Source organism: Piliocolobus tephrosceles, chromosome 5 (assembly GCF_002776525.5).
Source record: "Piliocolobus tephrosceles isolate RC106 chromosome 5, ASM277652v3, whole genome shotgun sequence".
Lineage (NCBI taxonomy): Eukaryota > Metazoa > Chordata > Mammalia > Primates > Cercopithecidae > Piliocolobus > Piliocolobus tephrosceles.
In genome coordinates this window covers 150,727,647-150,740,856 of record NC_045438.1, presented here as the reverse complement: position 1 = coordinate 150,740,856, position 13,210 = coordinate 150,727,647, and the positions used below count along the sequence as shown (strand labels likewise).

Genomic DNA, 13,210 nt, shown 5'->3' with positions numbered 1-13,210 from the left:
ACAGAGACTGACAAGCAAAGTGTGGCCTGCATCCTGGCTTTGCTACAGCTCCATCAGTAACTTCTCTGCCTCAGTTTTCCACCTGTCAAACACTTAATGACCATAGTACCTATGGGTCTGTTGCTGTGAGGATTAAATGAGATACTGAATATCAAATGTTTAGAACAGTGCCTAATACACAGTTGACCCCTAATAAATGCTAGCTGATATTATTATTGTTTAACACTACAGAGACATGCACACATAGAAATATGGTAAGTTAGATTTGAAACTAAAGGCAGGGTTATTAAAGACAGACAATTGATGTTTTAAAATCTGAATTACACGGTTTGTATTCTAAAACAAACACACACACACACAGAAATCTGTACCAATTAAACACAATAGAGTTGAAAGGGGATATAAATTACAGTTTTTCTTTTTTTAACAGACAATAGTAAAATACTACAGTCAGCTCACTATACACACAAATCATGAACAGCAGCTTGTCATTAAGGTTTCCAATATCTTACTCATTTACCAACTCGAAGAACTTAAAAGAAAAAAGGTACAGCAGGCTGTGTACGCATTCTCTCTCTCTTGCTCTCGCAACACATTTATAACTGTACATCCAGACCGATTATACAGGCATCTACAGAATAGGTACAGAAAGGACTCTTGTAAAAATTTCCATACACAAAATTCTTCAATGTCTCCATTCGTAGGAGAATTTTACAAATGAAGACATGACAGCAGGGTCATCTGTATTCGATCATCTCCTGCAAACATGGTAAAGTGTGAACCGTTGCACTTCATAGCTCAGTCTATCTCCTCAGCATTTTCCAGAATCAAGCAAAATAACAACAGCAAAACCACACCACAGTGAAACCTACCAATCCAAAACAAAACCACACACACAAAAACACACAAAAATCAACACCTCCCACCCCACCCACCCCACCACAACTCCTGGCTGTCCTAGTGTTTTCTTACAGTAATACTGCTGTTTTCATTCCACCTGCCCAGCTGGGCTGAGCCACGGTCCAGGCAACTATGGAGTCAGAGCCCCAGTCATTGTCAACAGTTATAATACAATGTCAAGTCAGCAGGCGGTGGGGCAGGTGGAAGACCAAAGAATATAGCTGTGAGATTTCTCAGTGTGCTTATGAAACAAAGGACAGAGAACGGCAGCACGTGGCTTGGTAGCCAAGGGAATTATGGCACCAAACTTGCAGTCAAATATACATGTTCATACAAAAGAGTGGACAGCAAAAATGTTGTCTTATGTAAGTTCTTTGGTTATAAAGAACAGCATTCTATAACCTTTTCTGCAAAGAGGGATTTGCAAGCGTATTCTTAGGCAATAAAATATTTTTCATCTGCTCATGTTATAAGAGATCGCCCAAGTTGCTTTGTAACAAAGTCCAGTACCTTATGATTTTCTACAAATCACCTTTATCTGCATTTTAGTGTGCAGCCTTGTCTGTCTCCAGACATACTATAGATACACATTTCATATACATAATATATATTATTTATAAAAAACAGATTAGAGCATTGACTCCAGATTCTACAGTAAGAACTGATTAAAATTGTACAAGAATAAAGTCTCTTGGAATCTGCAGAGGTTTCTATACAGTGGAGGTGTGTAGTAAGTGCAAACAAAAATACTGTCACTTAGTTAATCCAGGATTTTCAGTTCTCTTGCTTTCTGGAAAAAGCAGAGGCTGTTGATTCACCCAAGTGACAAAGTGCCGCTTCTCCCGCTGGGGAGGGGAAAGGAGGTGGCCCAGGAAGTGCACGGCGTAGATTCTCCAGCTTCTGGTCTGAGGTCCAGCCAGGCGGCAACATGTTTTAAAGATGGGGCTGGTTCTTGCCCAAGGTAACCAGGTGAACAAAGACGCCAAGCTGTGGCCTGAGGAAGAGGTGCTTGCTGCTCTCACCGTGAGGTCGTGCCTCCCTGGAATGCAGAGGCTGGTGAGTTGATGCTTCTCATCCCCATCTGCCCACCGCACCCACAGCACCCACTCTCAGCCCAGTCCACAACCACCACATGGGGCTCTTCCTAAAGGGACCCACAGGATTGGTTTTATTATGGAATCCAGGGCTGGAATTCACACTGTAGAAGCCCTGAGGTGATGTTTCTAGGAAAAGTAATGACAGTAACACCCAAAGTAAAGGTTAAAAAAAAAAAAAAAAGTAACTTCTGGATGTGCAATCTAAGTCATATCAGGGGTATGAACAAAAGTCAAACTATGGTTCTCAGAAAATTTTTTTTTTCTTTTTTTGAGACGGAGTCTCGCTCTGTCACCCAGGCTGGAGTGCAGTGGTGCGATCTCAGCTCACTGCAAGCTCTGCCTCCCAGGTTCACACCATTCTCCTGCTTCAGCCTCCTGAGTAGCTGGGACTACAGGCGCCCGCCACCACGCCCCGCTAATTTTTTGTATTTTTAGTAGAGACAGGGTTTCACTGTGGTCTCGATCTCCTGACCTTGTGATCCGCCCGCCTCAGCCTCCCAAAGTGCTAGGATTACAGGCGTGAGCCACCACACCCGGTCTCTCAGAAAAAATTTTAAACTGTCAAAACAACTTATTAAAACCAATGTAGTAAAAATATTATAAATAAAAAAAATCTTAAATTTTTGTAGAGACAGGATCTTGCTATGTTGCCCAGGATGGTGTCAAACTCCTGGGCTCATGCAATTCTCCTGCCGTGGACTCCCAAAAGTGTTAGGACTACAGGCATGAGCCACTGTGCCCGGCCTCCAAGAAAAAAAATTTTTTTTTTGAGACAGAGTTTCGCTCTTGTTGCCCAGGCTGGAGTGCAATGGCGCGATCTCGGCTCACTGCAACTTCCGCCTCCCGGGTTCAAGAGATTCTCCTGCCTCAGCCTCCTGAGTAGCTGGGATTATAGGCATGTGCCACCACTTCCGGCTAATTTTGTGTTTTCAGTAGAGACAGGGTTTCTCCATGTTGGTCAGGCTGGTCTCAAACTTGCGACCTCAGGTGATCCACCCGCCTCCCAAAGTGCTGGGATTACAGGCGTGAGCCACTGCGCTCAGCTAAAATCTCTTTAAAGGAGAAAAATCTCTATAATCCCATCATCTTGATATAACGTTTGTAAACTTCACTTTAAACCATGATCTCTGGGAGGAACGCATTATTCTGGAAACTTTCCAATCCTTATCTTTTCCTGTTGGGTTCTAAAGAATCTAGGCAATGGAAAAAAAAAGGGGGGTTGTTGCTCCTTCTCCCTCTTCCATGGGCAGTGCTTCCCACAGTATGGCCCTCAGATACCCCATCTCCTGTTACTCTATGGGGGTGCAAGGGGATGGGGAGGAAGGAAGGGTTTGTGAATACCTTCTTTCCCCTATTGCACACTGTATAAAGCAAAATCTTAGGGCTGGAGGGCAGTGACTCCTGGGAATTTGAATTTTTTTTTAATTTTAATTTTTAAAATTATTTAAACAGAGAGAGGATCTCGCTCTGTTGTCCAGACTGGTCTTGAGCTCTTGGGCTCAAGTGATCTTCCTGCCTCAGCCTCCAGAATAGCTGGAACTACAGGTGCAAGCCACCAAGCCCAGGTGAATTTGAATTTTTTTTTTTTTGAGACGGAGTCCGGCTCTGTTGTCCAGGCTGGAGTGCAGTGGTGCGGTCTTGGCTCACTGCAACCTCCGCCTCCCGGGTTCAAGTGATTCTCCTGCCTCAGCCTCCCGAGTAGCTGGGACTACAAGCGTGTGCCACCATGCCTGGCTAATTTTTGTATTTTTAGTAGAGACGGGGTTTCACCATTTAGCCAGGCTGGTCTCGAACTCCTAACCTCTGGCAATCCATCCGCCTCATCCTTCCAAAATGTTGGGATTACAGACATAAGCCACCATGCCCGACCATGAATATGAATTTTTAAGAGGCCTGCCACACCCTCCTTGCCCCTAGAGTTTGTAGCACCTTTAGGTTTGAAAAGCAAGGCCGGGCACGGTGGCTCAAGCCTGTAATCCCAGCACTTTGGGAGGCCGAGACGGGCGGATCACGAGGTCAGGAGATCGAGACCATCCTGGCTAACATGGTGAAACTCCGTCTCTACTAAAAAATACAAAAAACTAGCCGGGCGATGTGGCGGGCACCTGTAGTCCCAGCTACTCGGGAGGCTGAGGCAGGAGAATGGCGTGAACCTGGGAGGCGGAGCTTGCGGTGAGCTGAGATCCGGCCACTGCACTCCAGCCTGGGTGATAGCGAGACTCCGTCTCAAAAAAAAAAAAAAAAGAAAAGCAAACCTAATCTTTTTTGGAGATGGAGTCTTGCACTCTCACCCAGGCTGGAGTGCAGTGGTGCGATCTCGGCTCACTGCAAGCTCCACCTCCTGGGTTCACGCCATTCTCCTGCCTCAGCCTCCCGAGTAGCTGGGACTACAGCCACCACGCCCGGCTAAGTTTTTGTATTTGTAGTAGAGATGGGGTTTCATCGTATTAGCAAGGATGGTCTCGATCTCCTGACCTCATGATCCGCCCGCCTTGGCCTCTCAAAGTGCTGGGATTATAGGCGTGAGCCACTGCGTCCGGCCGAAGCAAACTTAATCTTACACTAAAGAATTAAAGAGTCTTTGACACTGGCCTTCTTGACAAACAAGGGTTGAAAAGGTGATGTATACCAGCCGTGTAGCTTCTGCTTTAGTCCAGGTAAAGAAAGTTGAAGACCTAAACAAATGCATGTATTGCTTGCAAGAACAGTGCTGAGTGACTCTATTATTATTCTTATGTCAGGAAAGGAAGTCTTTTTCTTCTTGTCAGAGATGACTGTTTAGGTTTTGGCAGTTCAGTAATGAGTATGCTGTATAAATGACCATACACTGAAATTTTAAGGGCTGGTATGGAAAGCAGGGGCAAAAGCGTTGGGACAAAAAGCCACATCAATGGAATAACTTGCTCAGCAAAACAAAAGGATAGAGTAGCAGCATGATTATCTTACTTTTACCAAGCCTCTTTCTAGCTCTGTCAGTTCTTTATTTTGCTAAACCATGACTCTCCTTTTACAGTTGGGGGACCAAACAAATGAATGTGAAGGGGAATCAATGGTGGCACTTCAGAGCAGAATGCTCAGAAGCAGAATATCTCTGATTTATGTAATTTGTGATTTTCCTTCGGAATAGTGGCAAAAGCTCGTTTTGTTCTCATATGAAAATTAACCAATATTGGTCAGGCACAGTGGCTCACACCTGTAATCCCAGCACTTTGGGAGGCCAAGGCAGATGGATCACCTGAGGTCAGAAGTTTGAGACCAGCCTGGCCAACATGGTGAAAATACAAAAAAATTAGCCATGTGTGCTGGCACGTGCCTGTAGTCCCAGCTACATAGGAGGCTGAGGCAGGAGGATCACTTGAGCCAGGGAGGTGGAGGCTGCAATGAGCCAAGATCGTGTCACTGCACTGCAGCCTGGGTGACAGAGTGAGAGCGATACTCCATCTCAAAAAAAAAAAAAAAAAGAAAATTAACCAATATTATAAACTAACCTGAGTTACTTCCAAAGTCCAAACTTCAACTGCTGGTGGAATTTGCCTATACCACCCCAAAGCACTTTTTCACCTACGGGCACCAAACGACTGTCTTTTGCCAATTCTACGATAGATATATTTTTCTTTCCACATTTTACCATCTCTGAAATTGGGATGTCTTACAACTGTTGATATGATAAAGTTTACCTGGCAGTATTTTTTCTTAATGATACAAAAAATAATGGACCATATAATAATCAAAGGAATCACAGATCTGATGAAATATGGTAGATGCTACCAGAATACTTTGGGAAAGCTGGTAACAAAACATCTCAGGGAATGAGTATGAGATTGATCCTTATCCATCTTAACACTTAATTCAGTACCAACCCATATACCAGGTAAAGAAAATCCACTGGTCCTATAATTTCACAGTTGCATTCTAGTTCCCAAAACAGACTTGCTCTCTGACAGAGACAGGTATGCAGGAAGTGAGCCTGCTTCTTTGTGGTTTCATCTTTGCTGTCAGAAACATCTGGATGAATCTTTCCTACCAAGCTGTTGCAGTGAAGGGCCTCTGGGGTTGGCATACAGTTAGACATACTCATTGACAGCACATAACCCAAAGGGCTACCTCTGGAATTATTACCTGGTCATTCTCTAACTTGGAATGCAGCTGGCTGGGGTGGTGGAGCCCATCAGAGACAGTCTTGCTGCCTGTTTTATTTGGTAGGTTCCTCCTACTGGAAAGCTCTCCAGCAGAAGAATCTGTCAAACCATCAAAATCTTTTCCCTCTGACACTCCCATAAATTCTGTGAAAGAATGGTCTTCAAGGATGTTGGTGGTGTGTTCTACCGTCACCTCCCTGGGGCAGAATCCCCTGGCTGGCTGGCTAATTTTGCTGGGGCAGGCATCTAGTTCTGAACATGAGCCAGTCCTGCACAGTGATTTGGAGTTTTTCTCAGGGATGCTCTGGGATGATGGGCTCCCTTTGGCTAAGGCACTGTTTTCCTTGAGTGGCACCATAATTATCTTGTCCTTTACCAAGCCTTTTTTGACTTCTGTCAACTCTTTGTTTGAGGATGGCCTGAAATCATGCACAAGCGATGGTGTGGAGTGCTCGGTGGAGTCTGCATCCTTTGTCTGAATGGCCAGCTGGTCTGAGCTGTCACTAGAAGGGACCACAATGTCAGACAGGGTGGCATTGGAGGCACTGTGGGAAAAGTAGCCACTGGTAATACTGCTGGTGGTAGGGCTACGGGACACTTCTTTCTCCAAGACCCGTGAGTTTGACAGATCTACTTTAGAGGAAAACCATTCCCTGTTCTCCAAGCTGGCATTGTAAACACTGAAGTCAGCAAACTCCACAGGTACATAAGGCTGTGAACTTATTAGCTTCCTATTAATAGCTTCCAGCTCATTTTCTTCCTCCTCAGAGTCCTATAGAAGTGAAGCAAAAGTCAGTCATTAGCTCCTTGTAGCAACTGTACTGTTGAGATAAGTTTTAAATACTTGGCTGTTAAAGGCATTCACATTCACATGGTGTTCAGTGTTTTCTTTTTGTCTTTCCAAATTTGGCCAGATCTTGTCACCTATTGCAGATATAGGTATATCAGTATTCTCAGAGACCTGTGAGTATAACCCCCTTATCATCTAATATGAAGGAGATTTAGTTCTTTTAGGCTCACTCAGTGCTAGTTAGAAATCATTCCTTCCCTGGTTTAAGAGAAAGAATGGAACTGAAATGCAGCGCACATTTTATTAGTTATTCAAAATTAGTTTTTAGTTGTGACGTTTTCTCTTTCTCATTAAATGAGCAGAGAAACAGGCAGAAGCAGAGAAGAGCCACTCCATTTGTCTTTAGAATCTTCACCTTGGGAAGCAAAGTGCAGGTAGTTAAGGTAATTTGTAAAAAGTTTCTCAGCTATTTTATGGGGGAAAAGGGAGTAAAACAAAGAATCCAACTGCAAAAGGGCAAAAAACACAATTTCAACAGTCATTCTAATATTATGCCAAATATTGTAAGGCTATAAAATACTAACAATCTGACAATTATCGTCTTCTAGGGTTTTTGAGAAGTATGAGTAGAAGGTTTGGCTAGAAGGTGAAAAAGGCATAGTAAAGTTTAAATGAAAATCTCCTTTGTAAAATAGTTTTCAAACCTTGTTCATAAAAATTGGTAAATACATGCAAAAGTGGGTGTCACCGATTCCCCAGTCTCTCTTCAAATGAACGATTCTTTTATATTTGGTAGAAAAAATGTGGGCATTTTAAGTCCAAATAAAGTAAGTGATAAACTCTCTAGCCATTTCTAATTAATCTCCGAAGCACCTAATGAAATCACAAATACTGCTTTTGAAATGTGTCTTTCATTCAACAAATACACACTGAACATCCACTACATGGCAGCCACTGTCCTAAGGACTTGGGAATAGCAATGGTGAGCAAAAGAAGGCATGGACCCTCCTCAGAGAATTACAACTTTGCATCCTTGCTCTTAGAACAATCCTGGACTCTGCATGGATGGATAAAAATTTCATTCACAGGTAAACTTAGACACCTCAAAAACAGTTAGCTTTCTTTCATTGGTCATCCAGTTTAAAGCATCTGTATAATTATAACTACTAGGTGCAGGTAAAGACCTGGAACCAAAACATCAACCTTACTCATTATGTTTGCATTTTGTTAATTTACCTATTTTATATTTAAGATTTACTTATTTATTTATTCATTCATTCATTTATTTATTTAGAGACGGAGTTTCACTCTTGTTGCCCAGGCTAGAGTGCAATGGCGTGATCTTGGCTCACCGCAACCTCCACCTCCCAGGTTCAAGTGATTCTCCTGTCTCAGCCTCCCGAGTAGCTGTGATTATAGGCATGCACCACCACACTAGGCTGATTTTGTATTTTTAGTAGAGACGAGGTTTCTCCATGTTGGTCAGGCTGGTCTTGAACTCCCAACCTCAGGTGATCCGCCTGCCTCAGCCCCCCAAAGTGCTAGGATTATAGGCGTGAGCCACAGTGCCCGGCTAGGATTTATTTTTATTTATTTATTTATTTACAGACAGGGGTCCCGCTCTGTCACTCAGGTTAGTGTGCAGTGATGCAACTGTAGCTCACTGCAGCCTCAAACTCCTGGGCTCAAGCAGTCCTCCAATCTCTGCCTCCTGAGTAGCTGGGATTACAAGTGTGAGCCACTGTACCTAGCCCATAAATTTGCATTTTAATCAAGGTGTGTGGGGGGAGGGTGATATCTTCAAGGCGTGGCATATATGTGTTCACAAATGAACATACATTTCATCTGTTTAGATTAGTAGTAATATTTTCTTTTGCATCTCAAGATTCTACATACCTCAAAAAAGTTTAATACTCTTTTAAATGCTTCTCAGCTTTTAAAATAGTTTAGTTTTTATAACTTAGTTGTAAAAATGTGACTGAAAATAAATGTGTAAAGGAATTGGCGATCTTAATTCCTTAGCTGTTAATCAAAGATGAATATCAAATATCAGTGATAAAGTTCTTGAAACTGGCAAAACAAAATTTTTGGCAACACTAATCTCTTCCCATCTTATCTTTGCATTCTAAATTAAGTAGCATTATCAAAAAAGTGGGGTGGAACATTCTTTCCTAGGGTTGGGGAGAATGTTGGTGAAGGAACAAAGATTAAACAGAATTGTCTGAACCAGTAGCCTTTGCCTATATTTTCTAGATTCTCCTGCCTCAGCGTCCCGAGTAGCTGGGATTACAGGTGCCCGCCACCACGCCTGGCTAAGTTTTGTATTTTTAGTAGAGACGAATTTCACCATGTTGGCCAGGCTGGTCTCGAACTCCTGACCTCAGGCGATCTGCCCGCCCTGGCCTTCCAAAGTGCAGGGATTACAGGTGTGAGCCACTGCACCTGGCACAAAATTAAATTTCAAGTGTTTGTATCTCTTCTGTTTCCTTTTGATTTAAGCTGGCAAAGAAACACAAATTCTCCAAGTCCAAGCATACCTGATGCAATTACTTACCAAATTATTATTTACTATAATTAATTACTAAAAAGTTATTTACTGCAAGGAAAATCAAATTTAAAAATGAGAATTAGTAATCTGGAGTCCTTTATACGCTTGAAGTTATTTCTTCTTGAGACCAAGGAAAGGCCTGTTATCCCAAAATACAATTCTGCTGAATGAAATATGTAATCATGAATTTATTGAGTGGAAATAGTTGTAAATTTATCAAAGATAATAAATTATTCCTAAAGGATTAGAATGACATTAATAAAACTAAGAATCTACAAAGCCCCAAGAGATAAAGTTCAAATAGGGAGCCGTTCACAGTGGGGAAAATAACCCAAAAGCCCAGAGGGAAAGACTAAAACAGTAGGGACGGCTTATTCCAGAAAAAGGAAAACTTAGTAGAGATTAAACATTTTCTAATACTTAAAAGGAGACTGAAAGAGTTATTGCCAATTAAGGGAGGATTTAATTGGCTTGAACTTAAGTATTTTGAGGGAGTTTGGTTCAGACTTTTTATACCAGAAACATCATTTCTCATTATATCTTAAAGAAGAATAAACTAAGCACCTTCCTACAATGCCTTAAGGACAAAGATAATTAAAAGCCTATCTAAAGTGGTACATGGAGTCAAGTTCTCAAGCTTCTCTATATCTACAATCTTCATTTGAGTTTTGCAATTTAACTTATGCAGCTGATATTTACCTATAGAGAAAACACCTTGATTTTAAAAAGGGATTGAAATCCACATTAAAGCAGTGACTCTTTGTAAGGAGTTTCCTTGATTAATGCAATTTCCACTCCTATTACAATCATGTCGTGCTGTTCACCAGAGGTTTCTGTTTGCAGAACTGTACCAGCCAAGGGCTCCAGTACTTCTGTCCATGGTACTGAGGAGCGAGTCCTTTGAAGAGCTGCTGCAGGGCATACTGGAACTGCACTATTTTTGGAAGCACCTGGAGTCACTGGAGTCCCCTCAATTATGCTGAGGAATGGGGCTCTTTGGTCTTATGCTCTCATAAACTGTGAGACCTTAAGGAAGTTGCTGAACAATTAAAACCCTTTGTTTCTTCTTCTGTAAACGAGAGGAATAAACCATATGCTATCTACGCAAGACCTAATAGAAGGGTCGTGTGGATACTGGGAAAAAAAATCACTGACTTTCTGCTATTCTCTATGCTTTATGACTTAAAAAGACTCCCAAAAGCATATTGTTGCTTCTGTCTTAGTCATACGAGACATGAAGTACATCTAAGTTACTATGGTAATTAGGTGGGTTAAACAATAACAGGAACAATGCCTTGATACTGTCCTTCTGAAGAATGATTTCAAACTCTCTTGATCAGTCTGAACTGAGTCACTCTGACTGTGCAAGAGTGGAAGAGAAAAGAACGTGAATTAGTCACAAAGGAAGACAACAGTTTATACCCATTTATAAGAGAAAAAATAAAATTAAAGTTTCCCAAAGAGAAACAAGAACCTCAGGTCAAACGAACAATGCACTTAAACTCTACCAAAACACCCTGAAAAACTGCTATCTGGAATGAGTTAAAGAGCCCAAATGCCTCTTGGGTGCAGGGTGCTCAGCAAGCCAGTTTCCTATGGAGAGTCGAGACAGCTTTTTCAAGTAAGACTCCAGCAAGAACAATAACACCATCAAATTCTCCCTACTGTACTCCATGGTGCATTCAGTCATAGAGTCTAACTGCTGCTCGAGACTTCCTGGGTCAAGGGAATCTGGTTTCATCCTTCCCTCTGCTAGCTGAAAGCCCCGAGATGGGTTTTATTTTAAAATATTGAAGGGAAATTGAAGAAAACATGAACCTAGCTCTGTGAACTGTGAAACTATCTGCTGAACAGTCCAGAAGGGTCATCCAGCAGTCTCTTGATGGTGTTGTACCAAAATGTATTGTTACAATAGGTTTAAATGGAGTGGCTATGCACCACAGGGGTAAGTGGCATGCCAATAACCAGATCCAATCAGACACAGAGCCAGAGAATTGGCAGGGGAACAAACTAGTCATTTGGCCTTTTTAGCCCACACTGCAGCCCTTATTAATTGAGCAGGGGGTGGTCAGGTAAGTGAGGGAACAGCTCAGTAAGATTTGGAGAGATGAAGGAGCAGCTATTAATGTGCGGACTCTTCTCCATGAAGAACTAGGACGGGGCATTGGGATAGAGGGACAGGGAGAAACCAAAGGCAGAGGAGGGGAAGAGAGATGAAGAAATGGAGGGAAAATGGTGCTTTTCTTCTTTCTTCATGTTAGGAATGAGAAGGTTGTTTCTGAAGATCCACCCACACCCCAAGCATGCAGGTGGGTGGCCAACTGCACATCCTGATTCAGCTGCAGTTAGTTAGTTCTCACACAGTGTGCGTTAGGAACTGTTAAAGGATCTCACATTAATGAGCCTTGGGAATGGGTTGACAGGGTGTCACTGGGAAATGAGACTCTCTACATTCTTCCCAATAGAGATGATCAGATGTGACATAAACATCAAGCAGTCTCCTGTCTCCCTGAGGTGGTTTTACTTTTTCAAAGCCTAGGAAGCCACAGGAGGGTGAAAGCTGAGACAAAAAAAATCAGAGAATTCTTTCCAGGCTTGAGAATAAACAGGTTTTTTTTTTTTTTTTTTTTTTTTTTTGTAAATTGAGGTATAATTTATAACCTAAGGTGTCTGGTATGCAGTGTTTTTAAAACTACATCTCAAATTTATAATTTTAAAACCAAGTGCTAAGGAATGAGGTTTTGCAGGTAGAGTTTCAACCTATCTGTGGCAAAATATACATAAGCCATCCTGAATGCAAGGCTGGCACCAAGGTATTGGAATATATTTTGCCAGCTAATTAACAAAGGCTACCCTAGACAGTGAGATGATGAAGGGTGATTATGATAGACTTTAGTGCAGCTCTAACTACAGAATTATCTTGGCAATAGCATCAGGCAACATAAAAAAGCTTCCAAACATATCCATAGCTAAATGCATGATTACTTACTCCCAGTAAGTGCAATTCCTCTAGGTAGATTAACTTCAGAATCTGGGCAATATGTATAGGCACATTAGAAAGATTTCAGTATTAGTTAAAGAGATCTCTTTGTTACACTTTTTATAAAGAGCAGAAGCAATAAAAGTACCTTTCTCCCTTTTTCTAAACAAACTTAAGCAAAAAATAAATAAATAAAATAAAATTGTAGGTCATGGCCACATCCATGCAAAATATCATTACCAATGGTCACATTTTTATTTTCTTTAAGACAAAGACCTTTTTATTTTCTTTCAGACAAAGACCTTTTATTTTCTTTAAGACAAAGACTTAATTTTTTCTAGCACTTGGATGATTGTCTGCGAAAGGGCCTTAAACCCACCACCAGGCAATATGACAGAAATGGTTCCGGAACTTACAATCTTCTTCTCACGTTTGCTATTGTGTTCTACTGGCATGCTGCTGCCATTGCTTCCTGAGGGTACAATGCAGCCAGGGTTATGTGCCTGAGGTGGAGGCATGCTCTGCAAAGGTTAAGACACACAGATGCATCACACACAAAGACGACAACGGCCAAAATACATACTAAGTACATGCAAGTTAGAAAAGCAGTGCTAACACTCTTATTACATGTGAGTAATGCAGCAGCCAATTCTGCAGGCCAGAGTTAAACTACTGGAGAAATACGACAGGAATAAACAGATTCTGTAGCAAAAAGCATAATTAGTCTTATTTAAAAAAACAGCCTTTTGACCAGGT

At 41.8% G+C, this 13,210-nt stretch overlaps 1 protein-coding gene across 7 annotated transcripts in view; it reads right to left on the bottom strand.

The window, feature by feature from the left end:
• Positions 1 to 244: 244 nt before the first annotated feature.
• KIF13A (kinesin family member 13A) overlaps positions 245 to 13,210 on the bottom strand; it is a 234,948-nt gene continuing 221,982 nt past the window's right edge. For 2 of the 7 annotated variants that reach the window (XM_023209795.1, XM_023209792.1), the window contains 2 exons: positions 6,117 to 6,908; positions 245 to 1,939 (listed from right to left, as the gene is read on the bottom strand). In XM_023209795.1, coding sequence (XP_023065563.1) covers positions 1,919 to 1,939; positions 6,117 to 6,908 — 813 coding nt within the window. In that variant the 3' untranslated portion in view covers positions 245 to 1,918. Of the gene's footprint in view, positions 1,940 to 5,653; positions 6,909 to 12,870; positions 12,976 to 13,210 lie in introns of those variants that run through there. The other 5 variants (XM_023209787.1, XM_023209789.1, XM_023209791.1 and 2 more) reach the window with 3 other exon arrangements.